Source organism: Chelonia mydas, chromosome 16, assembly GCF_015237465.2.
Source record: "Chelonia mydas isolate rCheMyd1 chromosome 16, rCheMyd1.pri.v2, whole genome shotgun sequence".
Lineage (NCBI taxonomy): Eukaryota > Metazoa > Chordata > Testudines > Cheloniidae > Chelonia > Chelonia mydas.
This window is the reverse complement of record NC_057857.1, coordinates 7,440,646-7,468,333: the sequence shown is the minus strand read 5'-3', so window position 1 is coordinate 7,468,333 and position 27,688 is coordinate 7,440,646. Positions and strand designations below refer to the sequence as shown.

The 27,688-nt window shown below is 47.9% G+C and overlaps 1 protein-coding gene across 4 annotated transcripts in view; it reads right to left on the bottom strand.

Annotated features, from left to right (window-relative positions):
* Window positions 1-27,688, bottom strand: part of COL27A1 (collagen type XXVII alpha 1 chain) — a 249,222-nt gene that overhangs the window by 104,364 nt on the left and 117,170 nt on the right. For all 4 annotated transcript variants that reach the window (XM_043530720.1, XM_037880008.2, XM_043530722.1 and 1 more), the window contains 3 exons: window positions 26,582-27,454; window positions 13,389-13,433; window positions 11,041-11,160 (listed from right to left, as the gene is read on the bottom strand). In XM_043530720.1, the coding sequence (XP_043386655.1) occupies window positions 11,041-11,160; window positions 13,389-13,433; window positions 26,582-27,454 (1,038 nt within the window). The remainder of the gene's footprint in view (window positions 1-11,040; window positions 11,161-13,388; window positions 13,434-26,581; window positions 27,455-27,688) is intronic.

The window sequence follows — 27,688 nt, the reverse complement described above, 5'->3', positions numbered from 1 at the left end:
CACAATGCCATACTGAACACTGGTGCAAAAAAAAAAAAAATCCCTTCCTGGCCTCTCACTGGGGACCAATTTATGCTCTGAAGCATGAGAATTGATTAACTCCACCTTTACTTCAGATCAAAGTTATTACGATCACAAAGTTACCCAACCACAGAATTGACCCTGCCCTTTTGTGGCAGTAAATCCCTAGTGGTTAACTACCTTTCATGAAGCAATAGTTTCCTTTGTTCTAAATTTACCAGCCATTCACTTCCTAGCATGACCTCTTGACCTCAAGTTATGGGGCAAGGTTAAAAAGGGAGTGATTGGTTTTCAGTATAACCCCATAACCATGGACTTCTGAGTACAGCAATGCCAAGTGACTTCTCCGGTCCTCTGAAAACGTTTGCAATGTCAGCTATATCCTCATTCGATAAAGGAGTGTGATTGTCATTCTAATGGAACCTACCCCTTAGTCTCTCATTTGCTTCTCTAACTTGAGAGCACACTATTAGGTGGAAATCTTCGTCCAGATCATAGACTCATAGACTTTAAGGTCAGAAGGGACCATTATGATCATCTAGTCTGACCTCCTGCACAACGCAGGCCACAGAATCTCACTCACCCACTCCTGTAACAAACCCCGAACTTATGTCTGAGCTACTGAAGTCCTCAACTCGTGGTTTAAAGACTTCAAGGTGCAGAGAATCCTCCAGCAAGTGACCCGTGCCCCACGCTGCACAGGAAGGTGAAAAACCCCCAGGGCCTCTGCCAATCTGCCCTGGGGGAAAATTCCTTCCCGACCCCAAATACGGTGATCAGCTAAACCCTGCGCATGTGGGCAAGGCTCACCAGCCAGACACCCAGGAAGGAATTCTCTGTTGTAACTCAGATCCCACCCCATCTAACATCTCATCACAGGCCATTGGACATATCTACCACTAGTAGTCGAAGATCAATTAATTGCCAAAATTAGGCTATCCCATCATATCATCTCCTCCATAAACTTATCAAGCTTTTGTCTTGAAGCCAGATATGTTGTTTGCCCCCCCTGCTTCCCTTGGAAGGCTGTTCCAGAACTTCACTCCTTTGATGGTTAGAAACCTTCGTCTAATTTCAAGTCTAAACTTCCTGATGGCCAGTTTATATCCATTTGTTCTTGTGTCCACACTGGTACTGAGCTTCAATAATTCTTCTCCCTCCATGGTATTTATCCCTCTGATATATTTAGAGAGAGCAATCATATCTCCCCTCAGCCTTCTTTTAGTTAGGCTAAACAAGCCAAGCTCACTGAGTCTCCTTTCATAAGACAAGTAAACATTCCTCGGATCATCCTAGTAGCCCTTCTCTGTACCTGTTCCAGTTTGAATTAATCCTTCTTAAACATGGGAGACCAGAACTGCACACAATATTCCAGATGAGGTCTCACCAGTGCCTTGTATAACGGTACTAGCATCTCCTTGTCTCTTCTGGAAATACCTTGTCTGATGCATCCCAAGACCGCATTAGGTGCTCTCATCTCCCCATTCCTCTTGACTATTAGGTCTCCACACTTTCCCAGAGGAAGCCTCAGGTTCAGAGTCCATGGACACACGTATGCTTAGACTGGTTTTTGCCACCCTACATTTGTCCACATTGAATTTCACCAGCCAGGGTGTTGCTGGCTGAATCCAGCTGTAATTTCTCACCGTTCACCATGGCCTTTCCCCTATCCCTAAGGCTTCAGAGGCTCCAGCACATGTCTCCAACTCACTGCTAGCATCCTCCTCCAAATCATTATTTAAAATCAGCCGTAAATGGTCCCAATATCAACCATGGAGATCCCCCATTAGTAAGGAGGAAGGTCCCTGGTCTGTGTTATATAGGGGGTCAGACTAGATGACCACAATGGTTCCTTCTGGCCTTGAAATCTAAGTGTCTATGAAAAGTTCTTACTGATACAAGAAACTGCCCATCTCAACTCTGTTGGCTATTTGGCCATTGCTTAACTAGTTTTAATCCATAGTGACACCTTAACACTCAACCAGGGACTTTTTTCTCCCCCCAGGAGTCCTGTGAGAGACTTGTCAACAAAAGGCCTGGAACCAGACCATGGCAGTGATTCCTGCCAAGAGTCACGCAGCCCTAGATCATCTTGAAACAATTTAAGTTCAATTAGATATGACCGCAACCGCTTCTGATCAGTGGAAAGAACTCCCCACTCTAATGAATGTTTTTACCTTCTGCTCTAGGAGACATCTCCATATTAGGGCCTGCATTGTGTAATGTTTATCACAAGAGAACACCAGGAAGGGCCAGCCCTGTTGCCTCCTGGTAGGAAACTGCTCTCGGAGCATGGGAACAGTATAGGCAGAAATGTCTTTTGCGGGGGAGCGGGTGTAGGGAGGCCATCTAGACTTCTTTTAATGGTATTCCACCCTCTGGATGCTTATCAGAAGCAGAGTTCTAGAACATTCCAGAATATTTTGTTAGAGAGGAGAAAACGTACCCTTCATTTGCTAGCAACCCCCCTTTGACTCTCCTTCTCTCAGGGATCTGCCGTGGTCCTTTCACCAACGTAACTGGAGCGAGACGTGGTCCAGGTTGGTCCCAAGCTATTTAAATGGTTATCCTGAGATGTGCTGCAGAATCTAGGCAGTAACAGCCTGGCAAAAACGGCAGCTCCAGGGTAACTTGTGTGATCACTACAGTGTCACCGGCTGAACCTCACCGCCACTGCCCCAATATCATCATATAAATAATGTTACTATGCTGGAGCAGTTTCACTGAAAAAGACAGAGAGAACGAGAAAGAAACGAAGAGCTAATTCATGGATCTGACTGCAGCTGTTCTGTAGCAATTACCACCTGCCTCCTGGGCTCTGCAGCTTGCTAGCTCACCAGCGCTTCAGCACAGCCTTGTGCTCCCAGTCCCACCACTTTGGGCACTGCACTGCCATCAGAGAAAGACCTCACTGGATTCTCAGTCTCATTCTCACTCAGCACAGGGCAGGCTACTGCTCCGCATTAGTCAAAAGCAACAGTAACTGCCTAATGGTCCAGGTAGCAGTACTCCAAGCAGAAGGCAACAGATGTGCTGTCGGCAGGGCCAGCTCCAGGCACCAGAGAACCAAGCAGGTGCCTGGGGCGGCAAATGTAAAGGGGCAGCAGGACGTTGGGCTCTGGGGCGGCAATCTGCCCTCGGCGGCGGCAGGAATTCGGCAGTCGCTCCGTCACAGTGAGTTTCGTACTTGGCGGCAATTCGGCAGCAGGGTCACGACTCTTCTCTTCGCTCACTGGCGGCGATTCGGTGGCCGCACCATCATTCCACCTCCGGGTTCGGCGGGCAGGCTTCCGCCTCCCCGTTCGGCAGCAAGTTTTGGGTTTCTTTGCCGCTTGGGGCGGCAAAAACACTGGAGCTGGCCCTGGCTGTTGGAAGCATGGGACGTACCCTCACTCTTCTACTGATTTCACTGCCGTGTTCAGGTTACGATGGCAGCAGAGCACCTCACCCACAAGACCCATCCCAGGAAGGTTAAAGGAATGACAGACAGGTTCTGAAAGGAGCCCTGACCAAACCATCCCACTCAGAAGGCTTAGTGGGGGGCTTTAAGGGTGAGAAAAGGGGGTAAAGGCCAGAAAGACTGCAAGGGGAGGGAGTCCTCAAGGCTCCATCATGGATGGTGGAAAACCTGTTTCCCCCAAGTAATAAAGGAACAATGTTCTGGAAAAAAAAATAACCCACCAAGTTTTAAAAGCCAGATCAGTAGCTGAGCAAGCTGGTCAAACAAACTTTGAAAGGCTGAGCCTGAAAACAACCAAACCTCAGGGAGTATATGAAAACCTCGTGCTGTGTGGACTACACCAACCTGGTGTATCCTCTGAGGTCATCCAAGGTCTCAAAGAAGTCTCTCTCTCTCTCTCATGAGAGCAGCCACTTCCCGAGCAACAGAACATTTCAGAGCCACCCAGGTGAGCTCCGATGGTTACACAAAGTCAGCTGTGACCTCACAACAAAAGAGTTGCAGGGAAAATGAAGATTCCTGTATTACACCGATAAAGAGATCAGCGAGTGTGTAGCCTGTCAATCTGGAGTGTGGATGCATTGTTACACTTTGCATTTGTTTCAATATACATCATATTCTTCCTTGCCAGCAAAGCTGTAATAGTATCATTACCCGAGCCTATAGCTAAATCTCCTCTGTTACACCCTGACACCCCATATTCACCACTGTCATGTAATTAGAATATGTCTTATACAAAGCATGCCTTGTGAGGTGTCATTCTAAAAGTCTTGATCTGCTAGACAGTAATATCTCATTGGACTGTATGTGCTATCGTCATGTGTGAAGTTATGAAGTTTGACTATGTATGCGTTGCTGAAATATGTCCTGAGGTTGAAAACACCCACAAGCAGCCTTTCAGGTACGACAGTAAAAAGGCCAAACAATGTTAATGGCTTATTGAGGAAATGCACACAAGTACAAGGATTGCCCCAGGAACTGTGTACAGTAGAAACCTCCCAGAGATAGCACTACACCATGGGAACTGTTTGACCCAGGTCACAGCAAAAGAGCATGTTAAGCTCAGTTTTCTGTTTTTGTCTATTTACTAAGGTAATCTGCTTTGATCTGTTTGATATCCTTTATAATCACGTAAAATTTACCTTTTGTAGTTAATAAACGTATTTCTTGTATATAACATAACCCAGTTTGTGGAATATTGGGGGGAAGGGGCGGCAAGAAGCTGTGCACATCTGTCTCCACATTGAGGGAAAGGGCGAATTTTTATGAGCTTGTGCCGCGCAGATCTTTCTATACAGCGCAAGACAGTATTATTTAGGGTTTACCCCACAAAAGGGGTGTGCACGTGAGTGCCGGGTAAGTCCTCTCACACAGAGCTGACTTCAGTCTGTGTCTGCAGCTGGGTGTGGCCCTACCTGTGTGTGTGTGTGCGCTGCAATAGGCCAGAAAGCCTAATTCAGCAAAACAGAGAGGGAATCCAGGCTGGAGGAACAGGAGAGGCTCAGTGAACCCCCAGTACAACAGGTGGCATCCTGGATAGGGGGGAGGGGGTCCAACCCATCACATCCTCCACCACTGCAGCTACTGGGGTGGCCTTTCAACTACTCAGCATTATCTTTCCTAATAGCTCTTTTCACCTGAAGAGTAGCAAATGGCTAAGAGCAAGGGGCCAGCCACTGGGTCCCAAGATACACAAGGGTCCATGTTTTGCTCAGCAGCCACATGTAGCAAGAGAATACACCATCTCTGCCGAGGACACACAGCACTAGAGAATCAGTCTCCAAAACCCTGTTACAGACACCATCTGTCCCCTCCAACGACAATACCACTGTGTACTGTAGGCTCACGATACTCAGAAGAAATATGGCTTTGGACAATATTTTTAAGTGATAGAGTTTAGGCATGTTAAACAAACAGAATGCAAGTGCACGAGGCCAAACCAGGAGCTTTAATACAAAATGCCTCTAAATCAAACTGGCACTACGTGCAGGTGGGAGAAAAGCGTGGCTATATCTGGACAGAGCTCAGAACCAGGAATGTCAGAGTTCTGACAATACTGAGATACCATGGAGCTCTAACTCCAATACTAAGATGTCACTTCACCCCATTTTGCAGACAGATGGGGACTGGAAAGGCAACTGATCACATAGGTGGCCGATCCCAAATGCACGTTATGAGGTTTGCCCTTTAATGGAAAGGAGATGGGGATTAGATAAACCCACAGGTTTCATCCATCTCTAACTTCTGTAATTCTATCATCGATATTAGTTATTTACTGAATTTCTGGTCTGTGGCAGTAGGCAATCAGAATGGTGTGGATGCTGGGATGGCTTTAGCCAAGAGTTTGGATAAACAGCGCAAACCTCATGCCATTTCAGCCAGTTTGAATTCTCAGGAGGAGTCTGGCATCATCCAAACCTGAAATTCACCCTCCCTTATAGTTCTGATCTGGCCTGAAACAAAACAAAACAAAAGAAAAATCAAAGAGGCAGATTTGGATCTAGGGAGCCCAAGTCCAAGCTTCCCAGAAATTTTGAAAGGTGCTGGGTTTGCTCCCATCTGTAATAAATACAGAACTGTGACCTCACAAGAAGGGATAAGTAAAGTATTCACATTCCTTCTACCTTAATAGGAGAAACAACAATCTCTTCACTATCTAGGGATGAAAACAACAGATGCTATATAGACCCTTGATGGACCCAGCCAACATCTTGGATGGCACAAACCTCCCCTCTCCAATGCACCACGAGTCGCAGCACAAACATGCTGCATCACAACATCTGGCTGCCATGCAGTGGACGCTCTCCGTGGTACCCGTGAGTGAGAGCTGGGGAAGTTCAGTGGCTTCACCCAAGTGACAGCAGGTGCAGACTAACCTAGCAGGAGAACACCTGTAGGAACGACCCAAGCGTCCACAGGGCTGCGTTATTTTTTTTGATGGAAATGCCGCTGCTCATGTCCAAACAGGTGATGCGAAAAATCCCTTTGCTGGCTTGGCTGGTGATGAGTAATATCAAAAGCAGTGCTCATAGTCCCGAGGATTCCCTCTCATCTCCTGCCAAGCACCTGCAGGTCTCCCATCCCCTCTTCCAGAAGCATCTCTCACTTCCCCTCCAACCTTTCCCCCACTGACACATTGCTAACAGGAGAGCATAAGCAACAGTGGCCCCACTGCCTTGAAATCAGTTTGCATTTCCCATGTGGTGAACTCCCCTCCCCAGTCATGTTGGCACCTTCACAGCTCCCCCACCCCCTCCCTTCCTCTTTGATGTTATTTACAAAGGGGAAAGATGTCTTTCTGCGGAAGTAACGTTTACAAGAACGCCCAACCCAAGAATGTAACCAACACACACCGAGAGGAACGCATCCCTGAGACGCCACGTACGGTCCTCACCTCCTCCACCCCACCCCGAGCCCTCGCTTTTACAGCACACCTGCACTTGGCTGATGGAGCAGCTGGCAGCAGCGCGAAGCATTCTTGTTACGAGCTCGCTTTGTGAAACCTGCATTGTCCCTCCTTTCTCCCCTACACCTCCGCCTGGAATAATAAAAAGTGGGTTCCCCTTAGCAGAGGTGAAGCCAGGACATGGAGCTGGCGTCACAAAGTATACGCCTCACGTACCTGCTCCAATGGCTTCCCAGAGCCAGCTAGGAACCTAGATGGTTAATTGATCGACCACACAGACAGGCTGTGCCGCACCAGGTCAAACCATTGGTCTATCCATGGCAGCAGTGGCCAATAGCTAGGGCCCTACCAAATTCATGGTCCATTTTGGTCAATTTCACGGTCATAGGATTTTAAAAATAATAAAGGTTACGGTTTCCGCTATTAAAATCTGAAATTTCAGAGTGTTGTAATTGTAGGGGTCCTGGAGTTGTGTGTGTGGGGGGTGTCGTAAGGCTTATTGTAGGGGGGGTTGCGGTACTGCTACTCTTCCTTCTGCGCTGCTGCTGGGGACAGCGCTGCCTTCAGAGCTGAGCAGCCGGCCAGCAGCTGCCGCTCTCCAGGAGCCCGGCTCTGAAGGCAGAGCCACGGCCAGCGGCAGCGCAGAAGTAAAGGTGGCATGGTGTGGTGTTGTCACCCTTACTTCTGCACTGCTGCCTGCAGAGCGGGGGCCTCAGTCAGCAGCCCCCACTCTCCGGCCGCCCAGCTCTGAAAGCAGCCCAGAAGTAAGGGTGGCAATACCATGACCCCCCTAAAATAACCTTGCAACTCCCTTTTGGGTCAGGACCCCCAATTTGAGAAAGGCTGATCTGCCCCCGTGAAATTTCTATAGTAGAGGGTAAAAGCACACAAAAGACCAGATTTCACAGGGGGGGAACCAGATTTCACAGTCTGTGATGCATTTTTCATGGCCGTGAATTTGGTAGGGCCCTACCAATAGCTGATGCTTCAGCAGAATGACTCTAAGGTATTTACTGAGTCCCCATCATGGTGATATCTGAGCACTTCACAGTAATTGATGCATTTCTCCTCACAACACCCTGCAAGGCAGCACAGTGCTGTTATCCATATTTTACAGTTGGGGAACTGAAGCACGGAGAGGCTAAGTGGACTTGCCATGAGTGTCACAGAAAGTTTCTGGCAGAGCAGAGAATCCACGCTGGGTCTCTCACACCTCGTCACCCTAAGCACGGGCGATTCTTTCCCCTCTTACCCAATAATCAGGATGGCCAACACGTCAGTAGTGCAGAGTGAAACAAAAGAGTTCTTTCCAGATCCCTGCAAGACATTGCTTTAGGGGTTTACGCACACAAAGTGTTATTTCCTCTGAGGTATCACCTTCCATTGCTATGCGAAGTGCTTACACTACAGTAGGGTAGCTCAGCACTGCAGCTGTGCCACTGTAGTGCAGACATACCCATAGCCTAGGAGTCAGAGATTCTGCATCTGACTATCTCGGGTCTTTGGCGGCCCCTGTCATCGGAGTACCTCGCAAGCAGAAACAACAACATCTCTCTCTTCTGTCCCAACCTGCAGGAGAAACAGCAGATTATAGTCGGTGTGCGGGGACGTCTATAGGAACCCAACAAAAGCTAACTCTGAGAGATCTGTTCTGAACCTGGTAAAGCCCCTGGTCGTTCCCACCTCTTGTGGGAACGGGTCCGTAGCACCACTCCAGCTTCTGTGAACATCCTGCCTCCTGCACCCATAAGTCCCCGATTATTGGCTGATCCTGTTAACTGCAACCGTCATGGGAAGCCACGGCAGCAGGAGGAAAACTGATCTCAGGACTAGCCCCATCAAGGACTTCAGTGATAAGAACAGAGATCTAGAACTGCATTCTAATCTATGGGGAGCCTGGGGTGATGCTTTCAGGGCAACCAACGTTGCTAAGCAGGTAGGTGGATGCATTTGGTACAACCTGGACCTTCTTCAGACTGCAGTGGCTTCACTCCTAGATCCGAGGGGCATTAATTCAGCCTGGGATGTTGTGAACAGGTGGATTACCATGGCCAGGTCTGTGCCTGAAAGCTGGGGTACAATCTTCCAGTCAGTTGTAGAATTCATTATTTTTCTGCCACTGTGGCTATTTAGGCCTTCAACAGCCCTATTCCTGGCTATGCCACTGACTTGCTACATCGCCTCAGGCCAGTTACTTACAATAAAGCCTTGGTCCCTGACTCCCCATCTGGAACACGGGTTAACATCAACAGTTGGCCCCCCCTTCAGAGTGCTGGAAGGCTTGTTTGTAAAGCCAGTTTGTAGAGTGGCTGGCCCAGTGGCTACACATCATGGCTGCTGCATGGGGACACTGGCTCAGCACTAAAAAGCAGGGCTGTGGAAGGCTCTGAAATAGCAACATGTGCTACTCCTGCAGACCCGGCCTGCAACCCCGCCGGCACGCATCACGGCCAGCAGGGAATACGATGGCGGCTTTAAAAAGCATTAAAGGCCTTTGATGTTTTAATATACCTTCCCTAACATCACGTCGCAGCAGCATGCTGTTCTAATAAAGGAAAAGTAATAGATGCCAAACATACGGCTTCCATTTCATGCCAGGACAGCTTCAATTGGAATTGTCACCGGCCTGAAACATGTTTCTCCTTAGGAGTCTTGCTCTTCTTTCCATGTGGTTTGAATCAGGATTGCTTTCCCTCCCCCTGCTCCAGGACAAAGTTTTGGAATGTGGGTTAGGAAGGAAAAAAAAAAAAAATCAAACCCCTAACGCTTGAAATAGAAAACCACGGATTAGCCCTCCCGAGGAATCCCAGCGGCGGCTCGTTCAGCGTTGATCTTTGGCAAACCGGAAAAGGCGGGTACGTGAAGCAGGGAGGCTGCTGCTACAGGCTCCACCGCTTTGCAGAATTTACCCCTGGCATCACTGCTGCTGTGACTGCAGGAAGCCTGCCAGTGAAGTTATGACTAATCAAAGCGCGTGTGCCAGAATATACAGCACTCCTCACACCGGCACAGCGCACTGGGTCAGAGTGTCAAACCCCTCTTTTCATTTCATGGCTGGTCCACAGAAAGGATCAGTGCTTCATTTGTGCTAGGGCTGAGCCCTGGCACCTCTGGGCTTGGCAGTTCATAGCCCCGGCACCTCCGGGCTTGCTGCATCGGTTATGAATGTAAAAAAAATTGCTTGAGCCCTGGCACCTTTCATTATAAATTAAGCAACAGAAAGGATTAATTGCCTATGGTTACTATCTGCTAGCAGAGTTCCTCCTTTAGGTTAACGGGTAGAGTCCTCTGCTTTGGTGTGGCAGATCGTGGGTTCAAACCTTGCTGCTGATGCCTGGGGGGAGTTTCTGACTTGGGGGTAGCAGGATTTTCTCTTACTGCTCCCCAGAGTTTGTGTTCTGAGTAACAATGAGTTTTTTGATCCTCTGGCCCGTGGAATGCTTACTGTGCAGGACAATGCTAAGAGCCTCCTTAAGACCAGCTTCTCCTTGGATGCTCACAAGATGTGAGTAGATCATCAAAGAAATGTAGATGTGCTGAAGACATGAACATGCCTAGGCTGAGAAACCACTCAGTCTTACTGCCTGAACTCTCACCTGCCCTCCCCACTACCCTCAGACATAGGGCCAGGTTGGAAATTAGATTGTAGGCTCTTCAGAGGGAGGCTGTGTGGCCGAGTGGACAGGGCATGGGACTAGGGTTCCTGGATTCTATGCCAGGCTCTGACCCAACACTGCCATAATTGAGGCTGGAGCAGGCATTCACAAACATGGAGATCAGGCTTTTAAAATCTGACAATGAACTTCTCTGTGCCTCAGTTTCCCCAGCTGTCAGAAGGTCTTAGAACTTATTTGCTGCCTGAGGATGTGAGGCTCAACTGGTGTCTCAGAAGCTCTTTGAGAGCCGCAGGTGCCAGGTGTTACTGAAGTGATACTCTTTCCAGGCAGAAACTGTAAGTCCCATTTTCGTTTTACCCTGGCAAGAAAGCCACCTCCCCAGTTCCAGCTGCACCTCTATGCTCAGGGGTATGGGTTTTCAGGAGGAGCCAGATGCTGTGCAGTTCACCCTAATATGCACTGCCCTGGGGAGCAAGCAGTTTGAGTTTTCCTTTCCTTCTCAGCTCTCAGCAGAAAAGGGCGTGTCCTAGACTCACCATGAACGCCAGCCAGTCTTCCTTTGAATTTCTCCAGAGAACAACGGTAGGTACACCAGGGACGCCTGGGGGGCCTGGATCTCCTGGGGGGCCTGTTCTCCCCATTGCACCAGGGTGCCCCTAGGAACGAGAAGAGCGACTCCTTTAAGACAGGCTTGGATTTTTCAGTCAACACAAATCCAGAGCTGGGCCTGAACCAAAACCACGTACCCCAACTGAGCGGGAGTTCAGATCTGAACAACTGAGCCAATTCCTGTGACCCAAATGGGATAAACCAAAACCCCAACAACCCTGGGAAAGTAAGGAGCTGGGAATGAAATATGTGGCTTGACCCAGCTCTAAACCGTACAGAGAATACACGCAGCTCGAGCGAAATGCTGAAGGTGGAGATTGCAGTTGTATCTAGCTCTATAACGCCAAGATACTAACAAAAGAGAGCAGCCTGACTGCATTCCACATACACATCTCTAGCCACCTCTTGCTCCAAAGAGAGACATTGAGATGTACTAACAAATAAATCCATCACCACTCCATTATCTCTAAAAGCACTGATCTGAACATTCATAGAATCCTAGAATATTAGGGTTCGAAGAGACCTCAGGTCATCTCGTCCAACCCCTTGCTCAAAGCAGGACCAACACCCACTAAATCATCCCAGCCAAGGCTTTGTCAAGCCGGGCTTTAAAAACCTCTAAGGAAGGAGATTCCACCACTCCCTAGGTAACCCATTCCAGTGCTTCACCACCCTCCTAGTGAAACAGTGTTTCCTAATATCCAACCTAGACCTCCCCCACTGCAACTTGAGACCATTGCTCCTTGTTCTGTCATCTGCCACCACTGAGAACAGCCGAGCTCCACCCTCTTTGGAACCCCCCCTTCAGGTAGTCGAAGGCTGCTATCAAATCCCCCCTCACTCTTCTCTTCTGCAGACTAAACAAGCCCAGTTCCCTCAGCCTCTCCTCATATGTCATGTGCCCCAGCCCCCTGCTCATTTTCGTTGCCCTCCGCTGGACTCTCTCAATTTGTCCACATCCTTTCTGTAGTGGGGGGCCCAAAACTGGACGCAGTACTCCAGGTGTGGCCTCACCATTGCCGAATAACCACTTCCCTCGATCTGTACACATCGAGCGGGGCACCCCATGTTCAGACAGATAAACGATGCTGAATGATGCTAGGTTGAGAAGGGCCTGTGTATCTGAAGCAGCAAAATCACCATTGTCTCTGTGGCAGCACGGCCAAGATTTTAAGCTGCATCTGAGAAACCAGCATCCCCATGTGGGCCTGCTGGCTGCAGTTTCAAGCACTGCCCTGGTATCTTCCTTCCTTTTTCAAGAGGGAGTGTGGGGTGATTTAAAGTCACCCTGTGCACAGACAGCACAGCTGCGAGGACTGGGATTTAACCATGCCAAGGGTTGAGTTTGGATTTCTAAAGCTGGGAAAAGAGGCACTGTGCAGGGACACAGCCTTTGGAATAGGTCTCTGTCGTGCACCACCACCCTTGCAGGAGCAAGTGTCAGAGCCTGGATCTACTGACTTGGGCTCACGGGGCTTGTGCTACAGGCCAATAACAGCCAGGTAGATATTTGGGCTCGGGCTGGAGCCTGGGCTCCGAGACCAGCGAGAGGGACGCGTGTCAGAGCCCATGCCCCAGCCAGAGCCTGAAGGTCTACACTGCTATTTATAGCCCCTCAGCACAAGCCCTGCAATCCCGAGTCAGTTGACCCGAGCTCTGACACTCACTGCTGGGGTTTTTTTTTGCTGTGTAGATGTACCCTGAGGAGCTAAGTCTCAAACCTAATAGACAACGTGAAGCAACACTGGAGTGATGCCCGCTTCCCTCCCCACACAATAGAACATCCAGGGTCTCGTTCTGTCAACAAGACTATTCCTAAGGTCTACAGAGTCTTTATTAACAGAGAGAGCCGGGTGGTCTACTAGAGAGAGCACTAGACTGGGACTTGGGAGACCTAGCTTCTAGTCTCAAGTCTGACCTTGGATGGTACTGGGTAAGTCACTTAACTGCTCTGTGCATCAGTTTCCCCATCTGTGAAGTGGGCATAATGATACTTTTTAAGGTACCTAGTGGTAGTTCAGAATAATATTAGTAGTTCAAACTCCTCTACTGTGCTTGTACAGAAAAGCTGTCTCAAGATACAAGTATGAATTTGGCTCAAAAACTTCCCAACAAAAGCTGAATTATCATTATATAAGTATTGGACCACCAGGCTTGGTGTGCAGGAATCTCAGAAGCTAATCAGGCAGTTTCTAATCAGAAGAAAGGTCAGCTGCATTTGCCCCTGGACCTAAACCACATCTAACAAAGTTTAAGAGTTTTCCAATGTACTCACTTTGTCTCCTTTGGGTCCCAGAGGTCCGCCTCTCCCTCGGCAACCCTGAAAAGCAAAACAAGAGCTGTGTCACTCAACTGTGTTTGTTTGCCCTACTCCACCTACAAAGATGCTGACATAGAAGGACAACCTTGACCTGCGAAGATCCCCCAAGCTGGTCATAGGACAGGTATTTCTAAGCAGAGGTACTGCAAACGCAGGCTGGAAGGCAGATAACTCAACTGGAAGGCTGACCTTGCTGCTGGCTGGGTGTAAACCGATAGCATGACTGTCACAGGGCCTGTCTACATGGAGTCACTCAGGAAAATTAATATGGATGAATGAAAGGTGGGAATTTAAAATTAAAGTGGCGTTAATTCAGTTTTTCTTAGTTCAAAATAAGATGAATTAAGGCCACTTTAAGAAACTCAACCCAGCTACATTGCTCAGGGGCAGGAAAAATCCACTCCTATGAGTGAAGTAGTTAAGCCAACGTAAAATCCCCTGTATAGATAAAACTAGGTAGATGGAAGAAAATAGCGACCCCTTCTTGGGGCGGTCTATTTACTGCAGCAATCCGAGAACCCCGCCCATGCAGTAGTAAGTGTCCACAGCGAGGCGCTGCAGGATTTTAAGTGTAGACAAAGCCAGATTCCTTTTCTTTGCAGGAAAATGCTGATTCCAACTACAAAGTCTTGTTCCAATGAAGGGTCAGTTTTGTACAGAAGATTTGGTGCAAGATGGAATTTCTAATCAAAACACAAAAGAGACCTTGATCCAAATCAGGTAAGACTTGAACAGAGGACTCCCGCATCCCAGCTGAGTGCCATAAGCACTGGGTTATTGGCTATATAGGGGTAAGGCAGAGCTGGACACACACCATAGGACAGGGAAACAGTTTCAGCAGTGACAGGTTTCAGAGTAGCAGCCGTGTTAGTCTGTATTCGCAAAAAGAAAAGGAGTACTAGTGGCACCTTAGAGACTAACAAATTTATTTGAGCATAAGCTTTTGTGAGCTACAGCTCACTTCATCGGATGCATTCAGTGGAAAATACAGTGGGGAGATTTATGTACATAGAGAACATGAAACAATGGGTGTTACCATACACACTGTAAGGAGAGTGATCACTTAAGATGAGCTATTACCAGCAGGAGAGCGGGGGGGAGGTGGGGGGAGAGAAAGGGATTATCACCTTTTGTAGTGATAATCAAGGTGCGCCATTTCCAGCAGTTGACAAGAATGTCTGAGGAACAGTGGGGGGTGGGGGAAATAAACATGGGGAAATAGTTTTACTTTGTGTAATGACCCATCCACTCCCAGTCTCTATTCAAGCCTAAATTAATTGTATCCAGTTTGCAAATTAATTCCAATTCAGCAGTCTCTCGTTGGAGTCTGTTTTTGAAGTTTTTTTGTTGAAGAATTGCCACTTTTAGGTCTGTAATCGAGTGACCAGAGAGATTGAAGTGTTCTCCGACTGGTTTTTGAATGTTATAATTTTTGACGTCTGATTTGTGTCCATTTATTCTTTTACGTAGAGACTGTCCAGTTTGGCCAATGTACATGGCAGAGGGGCATTGCTGGCACATGATGGCATATATCACATTGGTAGATGTGCAGGTGAACGAGTTTCAGCAGTGTAAATCCCACTGATGATCAATGAGACTGTTTCTTTACTGCCTACGTCACTTAAAATGGTACTTAGGAGCCTTGGAAAATGTGATCCAATTCCTCCATTTGACAGTACCCATCTTTAGTCTGTAAAGCTTTTGCTCAGGAAAAGGATGAAGTACAAATATCATCAGCGGCAGTGGGTGTGGTGTATCTTTGTTTTCAGTTGTTTTGTAAGGGGAAAAGCTCTGCATCAAGTTCTCTAGTCCAGTGGCTCTCAGCCTTTCCAAACTACTGTACCCTTTCAGGAGTCTGATTTGTCTTGTGTACCCCAAGTTTCACCTCACTTAAAAACTACTTGCTTACAAAATCAGACATAAAAATACAAGTGTCACAGCCACACTGTTACTGACAAATTGCTGACTTTCTCTTTTTTTTACTGTAGAATTATAAAATAAATCAACTGGAATATAAATATTGTACGTACATTTCAATGTATAGTACACAGAGCTGTATAAACAACCCATTGTATGAAATGTTAGTATGAACTGACTTCGTTAGTGCTTTTTACATAGCCTGTTGTAAAACTAGGCAAATATTTAGATGAGGAGTTGTACTCCTGGAAGACCTCTGCGTATCCCTGCGGCTACATGTACCCCTGGTTGAGAACCACTGCTCTAGCTTAATAAAAATTCAGATCTTTAGCTACTGTAAATTAGCCCAGCTCTATTAAAATCATTAGAGTTATGTGCCTTTCCACCACCTGAGGATCTGATCCCAAAATATACCACCTGCATCAACAAGATTGGTGATTTCAATTGCAACAGGAAGCAAACAGCCTGAGTCCCAAGGGTAAACTGCAATTCAACACACTCGTTCTGAGCCTGGGTATTTTTACTGAGCACAGCCTGCAAGCCAAACCAACACGTGACTGGTGACTCTGTAATGCAAGTCATGTTCTACTAAGCGCTGACACCAGACTCAGTTTACCGAAGAGTTTAGCTTGAGGGGGTAGCGTTCATAAGGCCTTCTGTCAGCCAGCAAAAAAACAACCAAACAAAACACCTCCTTTCACGCTGAGTGGAAGAGGAAACAAAGAGTCACAGTCTGTATCAATATCCTTCCCTGGACCAGCAACAGCAATGAAAATTACTCCTCAAACTGCTCTCTGTCCATATTGCCCAGCTATATTTGAGGGTAGCGGCCTTGGCACAGAAATAACTCAAACACTGTTCTGAAGTCGAGCCCATTATCCAGCATGTTGTACTGGAACAACATTGCAAATGGGTATGAATGCCACATGGCTTCATGCTTTGTGGACGTCCAGCCACAGACGTTCCGGCCCAGTTCACAGCAATTTTGAGGTGTTTTTTTTTTAATAGAATCATATGGCGCACATTTCTCCTGAATGACAGCCACCTCGGGGGAGTTCATCCTTGAACAGGATTCTCTGTAACGTGCGTGATGTTTAAAAGCGCAATTGGAAAGTTCTGGCTGACTTTCAGGATGCGTGTGATGCCGACGGACGCTGTTGTGGGTAAAATATAAAGCAGTGCCCGGGTATAAAAACACAACAGAGCTAACAGAGGCAGCTTTTCAGTCCCAAGAGCCATGGACATGAACTAGTCCTGCTGATTATTTGTGCTAGTGACCCACCTGTTTAATGAGCGGTGTGTGCAGTGATCGTCCGTGATTTCGCTCTCCACACAGGTGCCCAAAATATTTAAGAACTGTGGGCACAAATGTCTCTAAGTATTTATACAGTGCCCACAACCATGGTATCTGAAAGCTAGACCCAGTAGTCTCAAATCTGGGTGCCTACCAACTTGTGCATATTAATAAGTGGTCTGATTTGCAAAGAGGTTGAGTCTCCACATCTACCACGGAAGTCAATGAGAGCTGGGAAATTATGTTCTAGGTTCCTACTGGCTTGGGATGCTCGCTTGGCTGAGCTGTTGGACCGATCGGTTGGGAATCAGGCATTGTAGTGCTGCTACCAACCTCTCTTCTCTCGTATGAGCCCAGTCCCTCTGCATCCCCAAAGGACACTTACAGGCAACACTATACTTAAGACTATCAAAGCCTTCTTGTGCTGCCCCAATGGTATCGGTACCTTCCTCGAGTCCCTTCTCTGGTTTTCCTCGTCCTTTACCTTCAGGGCCCTCTCAGTTCTGCTCTCACCTAACCCCTTGCTAAAAGAAACCCACCAGTTCAGCTGGTTATACTCACAGTCCATCCTGAACCGCCATCTCGCGCTCTCGGTTTCTCTAAATTCTCTTCACCATCTGCTCTTCTTTTGTCTCCTCTGCCTGCTTTTTATTATTTATATCGTACCCCGCCCCCGCAAGAAGGATCACTCTTCCCATGCACCCCTCCCTCCTTTCCATCTTCTCTCAGATGACATCGCTGGACTTTCTCATCCCTGAACTGTTAGTCCATGCACGCTATGAGTTAGAGGACAGCCTCTTCAAGGCCTCAACATCTCCCTATAACCTCTTTGCATTCACACTGGGGAGATCTACAGGGAGGCGCAGGACTTTCTCTCAAGCAGGGCAAACCATTCAGCCAAAATTGGGGAGGAAGGTTAAGGCACTGGACTAGGTCTCAGGAGGGCTGGGTTCAAATCCAGACTCTGCCACTGCCTTTCTGTGTGACCTTGGGCAAATCACTTATGCTCTGTGTGTCATTTCAGATTATAATCCTTCCTTCCGCCCTTTGTTTAGGCTGCAATTTGTTTAAACTGTAAACAATTCAGGACAGGGACTCTTACACCATATTGCTGTTAGCTCAGCCACTGCATGATGGGTCTCCAGTCTCAGCTGGAGCCTCTACATGCAACTGAAATACAAATAATGAGTAATATTAAAATTAATCTGTACCCAAGTCTCATAAATGGACTGGTATTTTCAAAGAGAAAAAAATCCCTCTTCCATGGTCTTGGCCATGGGCACATATTATAAACTAGGCTGTGTTCATGTTTGGGATACTCTATCTTTCTGTATTTTGATGGACAGTGAACTGATTAGATTATATCCTCCTAGCTCACATTAATGAATAGCCACCACAAATTCACAAATTAAATGCCATCCCAGGAGGGAAACATTACAGACAAATATATAATAATCCTGATATATGATGGACAGAAAGAGGTGAAGATTTGGGAGTTGTTACTGAATGCAACAGTCATCATGGCATCAGCTACCATTTCACAGTATATATTTCTCTCTCCTTACAAGCCAAATTCCTCTTACATTGATACCATTTAAAGCAAGACAGGACACGTTCACAGCACCAACAATAATGGCCTCAGTAGCTGTAGCATTTCAGAGCAGAAGATGAAAACTGATCCATGGGGTCTCTTAAAGAAGAGAGTTCATACTCAGTGTCATTCTGGATGTAATCCTTCATCTTCCAGAGCGACCTGATATTTGTAACTGCACGTGTCATGAAACCACAGACAACTCCTTGGAGAAAACCAGAGTTATGCTTCTGCATTTGCTTCCCCTATGCAATCATACTGCCCTCTGACACAATGCGTTTCTATCAGAATTCAGGGTAAATCCTGGAATGCAAAACATGCCAATTCCTTCAAATAATCAGTGCTAAATTTGATTAACAAACAAACAAACAAACAAAAAAGGAATAAAAAAAGCCCGACAATACTTACAAACTACCCTGAACCCTCCCCGTATAAAACATTGGTAGTCAAAACCCCAGCACAGAAGCTTCTAATGTGGTTAAATTTTTGGAAGGATGAGAAGCAGAGATCATAAGCATCAACAGTTTTTAAAATAAAAAAAATACCTTGCACTTAACATAGTGCTTTTCACCTCTAGACCTCAGATCTCTTTACAAACGGTGAATGCGTAGCATCATTCCCACGTTGCAAATGGACAGACAGACACGTAAGGGAGAGAAATGACTTGACCAAGGTCACACGGGAAATCAGCAGAAGAGTTGGGAGATAGAACCCAGGCCACCCAATCTCAAGCCTGTACTTAGTCTACTACACCCTACTCCGATGCCCCACGCTGCAAACACTAGGCACAGTCTGACCTGGTTAGCAAACAACCGTCTGTGCAAGGTTATTAAGGAAAGCTCTATCTATGATTCATTATGTGAGCAGCTCCTCAAAACAGTTTGCAAAGGCATACAACTTCTGACGAGGAACTGCAGCCAACAGAAACTAAAAAGCGGAAAGCTAAAAAGCGCTAAAAAGCGGAAAGCATCCTTGCTTTAGGAGTATGACACATTAGAAGCCCAAGGGGAGATCAATTGCTTTTTCTTTCCTTCCCTCTGAACAGCTTGCACAGAGAGACTACAATAGAATATGCTAGGGGTGCCCTTCCCATCATTAAGCATAAGCACCGCTGCATTAACCTGGCCCAGGTTAAGAGCTGCATCCCCTTGGCTCCCGCACCAACATGGCTGTTGACCACAAACCTCATGCTTCCTCCATCTGCCTGTGCTTTACTGCCTTGTAAAGGCAACTAACGCTGCCAGGGCAGAGCAGATGAACATCTATGCTGAAAGCACAACCTCGCTTTCCCCAGCTCTCTGTCCAGCAATGAATCATGATCTCAGAAGCCAAGTGTCAGACCTTGTGCAGAGCTAAATGGGATCAAAACTATTCTGGATGTTAAAGTGATCTCTTGGCTTTTCCAAAGCACAGAAAAGCCTGACTGGGCCATTTTCAAGAGATCAGAAATATATAAATCTAGAACCAGAGAGACTTGTGCATGCAAATAAATAGAAATCTGAGAATTTGTGAAGGCCAGGAAGGAGGAGAAGGGACAACCAGCGCACTCTGGAAACAAAGACAAACTGAACATGTAAGACAGGGAACAAAACAGGCTTCCATTCAACAAAGGCAGTTTATCTTTATGGCCACATTGCCCCGGCTGTCACTTTTCCACAGCCTTGCAGCAATGGGACATTCTACTGAGCTCGGAACAGGGAGTGGAAGTCTCATGACTGAAGCCCGATCATGGCTCCTGGGTCCTAATTCCTGACTCACCCTGGGGCTTCAACCATGTCATTCTGCCTTGTTCATATGTGCCTCAGTTTCCCTCCTTATTTCTACTACAACACCTAAAGCCCTCAGACAAGACGGCCCCCACTGTGCTGGGTGCAGTACAAACACATAAGAAGAGATTGTCTGTTGTATAAGCTTTTGGGGGGCAGAGACTATGGGTGGGAACAGAGGCACAGAAAGGAGGCCCCTAACTTTGTTGCTCAGTAGTTGTGCAACCTTTGGGCCCAACATCCAGACCTTAACTTTAGGGACTTTAAGGAGAAGTCTATCCATTCTACCCCAAGCAGATTTTGAAACCTGCCCCAGGCCCCCAAAGGTGAAGTGTCAGAGACTGCATGAAGTCCACCAGGGACTTAGCTGTTGCTATAAACTTAATGTGGAAGGTGCTAAGATACTGTGGTAATGGGTGTCAGTGTAAAGTTTTAAGAGAGGATGTGATTAATATAAGTTTAAGAGCCTTAACTCTGGGTTTCTTGTGTCTGTAAAGTTTGCACTATTTAAAAATGGAAATCAACAACCATAATTCCATGTGAAAGCCCCACCCTCCCCCTCCCCTATTCAATATCAGTGCTATTCTGTGCTTCCCTTGCCTGGCACCAATCCACCACCGAGTCTTTGGCATCACATACGAATGAGATCTGGATTCATTTCTCATTCACTGCTGACTGGGGGGAGCCCAATGCCCTCTGCCTTGCTGAACTGCCTGTGACAAACCAGTCAGGTCTGAATGTCACCCCTCTCGACATTAAATCCAGAGGAAGCCGAAGGGTTTCTCATCAGGACTCCTTTCTCAAAGCACTGCCCTCTCGCTTCACTGGCGGTCCCCTTCTATGGCTGCCATACCCATCCACCCCTTTGGGCCTTGTTCCTACGGGGTACGGTCCTTGATGTCGGGGGTGATTCCCAGCTGGCGTGTTCGCTCTCATCAGGCTAGTGTGCTATAAATAGGAGTGAAGGTGCAGTAGCACAGGGAGCAGCGAGTGTAAGTGTAAAGCTGCCCGAACCCCGTAGGTGTGTACTCAGGGCAGCTAGGCCACACACCACTTGCCACTGCCCGCGCTACCCCGGCGACACTCCCGTTTGTAGCGCGCTAGCTCAATGAGAGCGCCCCCAGGTGCGTCCACATGAGCTGGAAATGGCAGCCCCTCTCCTCAAGGGCAGACGCAGCCTTGGACTTTCTTTGTGGACTCGGTGCAGCCGCGACTCGTCCTCGGTGGCGCTGCTCCCCTCCCAGACAGCGCGACCTCCTCCCTAGCCTCCGGTGCTCACCCTTGCTTTCTGATGCGGGACAGCGTGCAAGTCCGAATTCCACCCAAGCAAGCATCAACCAATCAGCTCTCATGCCTGTTGGGTATCCCTCCCCCTCTCCACTTTCAGAACCAACGAGCACCTCCGCTTTCCTCCACTGGGCTATTGTCGGGGCCTACAGCACTTTAACCGAATCCCTCTGCTGTTTTGCTGCTAATTCTACAAGGATAATCAGGCAGCAAGAGCCAGCACAGGACACCGGGACAGGCTACTCCGCTGGAGACACCAATGGCCCAACTCCCCTCCTGGTGGCAAAATTCCCCACTGCATGGCTCGAGAGACAAGAACCCAATCCCAAGCGATAGGAGGCTGGCCTCCTTCCAGCAGCGGAAACCCTCCAACTCCTCTGCACTGAGGAGCCCTGAACAAACACCTTTCCAGCTGACAAAACCCTGCCCGGCTTGAGCTTCCACCACATGCCTGTCTCTTTGTGACTGCGGAGTTTGCTACCCACCATGGGCAGAGCAGCAGGGACTAGCTGGGCTCCTCTTCTTTGTCACAGCCTCTGTGGTTTCATCTCCCACTGTGCACACACACGCTCTCCCTCAACACCCACTGCACCTGGAATGTGCTGCCCTATCCTGAATAGCACTCAGCTTCCCTCTCCTCCTCCGGAGTCTTCTCCCATGTCCAGTCCCACCAGCTGGGTTCCCTGCCACCTGGAAAGAAAGGAACTAGCACAATCCACGCTGTGCACTGGATTAGTAGCTTTGCTTTGTGTCACCCTCCCTCCCTCTTGCTCAATAGCCACCTCCCCCCACATCACATCTATTCCAGACTGTAAAGCCCTCAGGCCAGGCACCCTGTCTTTGGCCTTTCTGCAAAGCACCAGCCACAGCTGTGCAATTGATAAAGCAAGGAATGAGAGTCTGAAGCACTGAGCCAGGCTAAGCAGAGCAGAGCCCACTGGGTAAGGCCAGGAGAGCTTACAGCAAGAATCAAGACACCCGGTCCAGTAGAGAGACGTATTTGGGGCAGCAGAATTTATTGCCACGTTCACAGAGGCTTGTGCATTGTGGAGGGCCCTAGGCAACGACACAGACCTAAACCAGCTCGGAAGAAAAATATTTCCCAGATTTAGTGCCTTCTGTGACATAGTTAAACACTTGAAAAATCCATCACTTCTTTGCTTTAGTCACCACGAGCCCTGGGGCATTTTGGTGAGGCTTGTGTGTGTAAAACCACCTCGACGGGCAGGACGGCGCAGAACCCCAGTGAGAAATGGGAACGACACAGGCCAATTGTGAGGCCTCCGATTTACAAAAGGAAACACCTGAAATTACTCGAAGCAACTCGGAGTCCCTGGATCATCGTTAAAAGCTGGGTTAAGTTTTTCCATTCAAGATCTGCCTCCTGGCAGACGTTAAGACAAAATTAACTGGTCACACATTTGGGCTGTACTATGGGGAGAAGGACTAAAATCACCGACCCACAACTCAACTCCCACTTCAGACAAGTGGATGAAACACACCAGAGCAGGCCTGTGTGCAGAGGGCTCTAGAATAAGGAGTGTGACCCACAAGGGACATTTAGATCTGGTCAAAACATTTTGGTTGAAACATCTTTTCAGCAATCGATTTTTTTTTTGTCTTTTCGAACAAAACAAAACATTTGGGAGCTTTCACCGTCTCTCCTTTTTCTAGTAGAAAATAAAGGGGAGAAAACCCAAACGAGAGTTATTTCTCAGTTTTGTTTAGCCATAAAAGAACAATTCTACCCCCCAAAATTGAACAAAACACCAATTTTTCCCCTCCTGAAATAGTTGGCAGGAAATTTACAGCTCTCTTCTACTAGCTTTAATCACTTTGGCTTCTCCCAGGCTAGGCCATGTCCACCGAGTACAGGGAGCTGACATTTTGTTGCATGCTCTGCTCATGTGATTCTCCCTGTCCTGATGGCAAGACAGCAGGATTGTCGAAAGTCGTAAAAACTTTGTGACTCTTGGAGTCTTCTCGGCCTCTGTTCTACTCTCTAGTGTAGTCCTACAGGCAAAAACAGCAGCAGCAAGAAAGTAGCGTGGGGGTGGTGGTGGGGAACCTAGTGGACCTAAATTTAAATGTCAAGTGACCCAATACTCTGGTGATAAAACACATTTTGTCTGAGGATGGGAGATTGAGTGGAATTAATCTTGTGACTGGGACAGAATTCTCTTAGGGCTGATTGTTTTACACGCAGTTAGTTGTTGCCATTAGAAAGTCATCCACAGCAGTCATAGGAAAATCACTGTGGTATTTGCTATACCACTGTGTGGAAACTGTGGGTAAAGGATGACCGTTTAATGACAACGACTGGAAAGCCTGAACACACATACAACCACATAAAACCGGCCGCTGGTAGAGAACTTGACACATGCAGATTATTAGAGGGAAAAGCAAATAACTCAGAATTCTAGTCCTGGAAGTTTGTTTAAGCAGAGATGGTCCAGATGGCTTTCACTGGATGGAGGACAAACATCCATCCATCCATCAAGCTAAGATCATGTTCATAGCTGTTATCAGAGGCTAAAGTCGTCAGAAATGAAGGGTTAATGCAGTCTGTGATGGATGTGGAACTGCTCTGTAATAATGTAAGAATACTGTACGTTGAGCTGGTTATTGGGATGGTCACTGTATGCTATATTGGGTTAAATCAACAGCGTTGTTAGGAAAGAAAGTGGAAGGCGAAAACAATGACAATAGATAGAGAGAGAGAGAGAGAGAGACACCCCCCCACACACCCACCAACAGCAAACACTTGGGGGTTACAGGACAACAGGAGAGCCACTGACTCTGAGGAGACTGGCTCCACCTCCCACTGAGTCCACCAAAGCTGGTTTTGGACAGCAAGGCTAAAAAACCTGGGAGCAGAGAGAACAAAGAGCTCTGGCTGGATAAAAAAGGGACCATCTAGGGAGAGATGGTTGTTGCGGACCTGTTATGGGGAACAGATTGACACCCACTGGGGTGTCAGCAGACAGGCCTGCCTGGTCCATCATCACTGGGTGGCAGGACTTTAAGAAAGACAGACGTGCACATAGACTGTTTGTTGCACTAAAATCCTTTTGTCTTATGTCTTCATTGCTACTGTGAAGATTAAACAACAGTTTGGTTTATAAAAGCTGGCTGGTCACTGTATTCACCTCTGGTCACACACTACCAAAGGGTAGCACAGTTGATACACACAGGGATGTAGCCAAGGATCCAGTCTAAGATTGGGAGAATCAACTGATTCCACCCCAGGAAAGGTAAAGGCCCCAGGCCTGGCACCTGAGGTGCACTCGGTGAGGGGACAGAGGTGCAGCCACCCCTGGACCCATGGCATAGACTTTCCACCCGCGAGGCGGACAGGTTAGTCCAACAAGAGGTCACTGGGTGACACAGGCAAGGGAGATGAACAGCAGGTGTCGAGAAAACAGCATCGTGCCAGGTCCTCAGCAAACATGCTGCATGTTAAGCATCGTGACTCTTCAAAACCTCCCACCTTCACACCACCCTTCCCTCCCCAGGCCTGCAGCAGCATCTTGCATGGACCGGGCTATTGGCTCAGGCAGCTGCCCATTGACCCAGGCTTCCTGTCTCTGCTCCCACAGCACTCACCTCAGCCTGGTTCCACAGAGCCAGTGATGGATGCCCCCTGCCCACCCCCACAACACGTACGGTTGTTTGGGGGGTGGGAGAAGGAAGGAAAGCAGCAAAAAATGGAGTGTGGGGGAGAGGCAGACAAATAAAATACAGAAGGTTGGGGAAGACAAACATAGAAGGAAGGTTTAGTGAACAGGGAACCTGATTAGGCCTCTGGATACCTGGATCCTATTCCTGGTTTGGCCACTGACCCACTGTGAAGCCCTGGGTGAGTCATTTTGCCTCTCTGTGCTGCTGTTTTATCCCCTGCCCTGCTATTTAGACTCTCTGGGGCAGAGACTGTCTTTCCCCATGTATTTGGACAGCACCTAGCACACTGGGAACCTCGGGTGGGATTTCAAGGTGCTATTGCTATACAAATAAACAACATGGAAAAACAAGAGAAGAAAAAGTGGGAGGAGAAAGAGAGGAGATGGAGAGAGAGAGAGAGAGTGCAGCAATTGTTCTGGGACATGGTGCAAGGGCACAAGAGAGCTGGGTCACATGCATCCACCAATCTGTGGTGCATTGAGGTCTGTGTTGGAATTGCAAACTATCACTTTAAGAGTACAAGTGTGTGTGTGGGGGGGTGGGGGCCTGGAGGGGGGACAGCATTCCCTAGTCCTGCTTGCAGCCAAGGGGTCTCCATAGGGAAGCGTGCCATGATGAGTCAGTCTGGAAAGAGCCAGTCTAGAGCAAGGTGGGGGGAGTTGTCTCTCGCTGTCTTAGGAAGCAGTCTGCTTTCTCTCTCTCTGTGTTTTTGGGTTCCTGTGTGTTATCGGTTTGAATTCTCCGAAATAAAGTTGTGTTATGTTGCAACCTCCCAGCCAGAGTACTTTTATCTAAGTTCTCTCTGTGTCTCTATGCTGTGAACATAACACAATCCATCACCAACGGGGGACTCTAGCAAAAGTAAGAAGCTGGAAGTCACCGCGGGGGAACTTCTAACCGCAGGATGCTTTAGGTCAAAAGTGCATGTATTCCTAGAAACCTCAACTGATGCTTTGGTTGATGTGAGAATTACAAACAGGTGGAACTTTTCTGAAGTTTGCCAATGCTTTAGAAGGCACCAAGGCTTTCAGACCTTCCCGGGGAGCAGGGAAGCAGCAGCTCTTGCAAGTATCATTACAAACCGTCAAAATTACAGAAAGCGTTTTGCTTTTCTTTCTACCGATGAGCTGGACTTTGTGTCTATCTGCCCAGGACTGTATATGCATCATCCCCTCCACATTCATTCAGCTGGAAAAGTGGGGAAAGGGAACAGTGACAGCACCTTAAGGGTTAAAAGTTTAATATTTTAAAGTAGACTGCCCATAGTTGTGGGGGCAGGGCTGAAAGGGAGGGAAGGATGAGGTGTACCTGTGCTATTGCAGAGTGCTCAGTTCGGCATTAATGGCTGCCTCCTGCAGGGAGGCAGGGAATGACGACAGCTCAGCATGATGGATGGAAGACTCCTGACCTCACCAGCTGTCAGGCATGGAGAAGAGCCTCCAATATCTGAGCATCTTCTTCATAAACCTCCCTGCCTTCCCCCAAATCCATGTCCCTTCACAGTCAAGGACGCTTGTAACTTCTGACTGCTTCAGTTATGGTAAATGAGGATTCCCCACTGCATACAGAACCGTTCCCTTAAACACAACCCCTCACACCCAACTCCACTTACAGGCAAACCTGGAGGTCCTTGTGGCCCCCGGGGTCCTGGCTTCACTCGAACCTGTTGCCCATCTGTTGCTGTCCACAAGACACCACCCAGATCATGGTCCTCACTCCCCTTTGCTTCACTGTCTGTTTTCCCTTGATGCACAGCTCCTTTGTTGTGCTCTGTGGGGACAACCTCAGCATCCAGTGATGTCTGCATTGGTTTCACAGCATCCTCAGGGCTTAGGGAAGCTTTAGAAGGTCTCTCTAGGGTTTCTTCACCCACAGGTACCTCCACCTTCCTATGGGAGTCAGAAGAGGGGGCCCTGGGTATGTTTCCTGCAGAGCCCGCTGTCTGGCTGACCTCTGCGGAGACTTTTGAGAAGATGGAAGGGTTGTCTAGGTCTATGATGGCATCAATTGGTTTGCTGGGTGAGAACCAGGTCCAAGAGCCTGTGTCTCCCTTCAGCTTGTCCGTAGTGATGTTCTCATCCTGGGATTTCGACACGTGGTCTTTCTTGGAAGCCGGTCTGTTTACTTTGGCGGAGGTTTGTGAAAGGATAACGTTGTCATCAGCCACCTGAGCATCTCGACGCCCAGAAGGAGGAACTGAGGTAACCGTGGTAATTGAATCACTGGCATTTCCTGCTACCTCCAACTCGCTTTTGCCAACTCCGGGCCTGCCAGGTCCTGTGATTTTATTGTAGGTGGAGTTCAAAAGCTCGAAGCCTTCCTCTTCAATAGAAAGGCGTTCCTCCTCCTCCTCACCAGAGAGCCTTTTGGTAGAAGGGGATGAAGTGAGGGAACTTCCATTGGGGCTGGGCCTAAGGTTCTCCTGGGGATTCTCCCACACCAGGGGCGGCCTCACGGCCAAATCTGAAGTGGTAAATTTAGAGCCCTGAAAGGGAGGAAGAAGAAAGGACATTTTTAATCTTTTTAACCAGACAAGGCATTCTCTGTTAGCATTCCAGGCCTTTGGAAAATACCTGCTGTTGGCCATGCTGGTCCAGAAACAACCCATGTTTATTAGCTTTCAGGTCCAACCTTTTCTCCTTCACCCATGAGAAAATGAGTACTGGGTAGGGCTGGGTAACAGTGGCCTGGAGCAATTAAGTCATTTATATTTGATTAT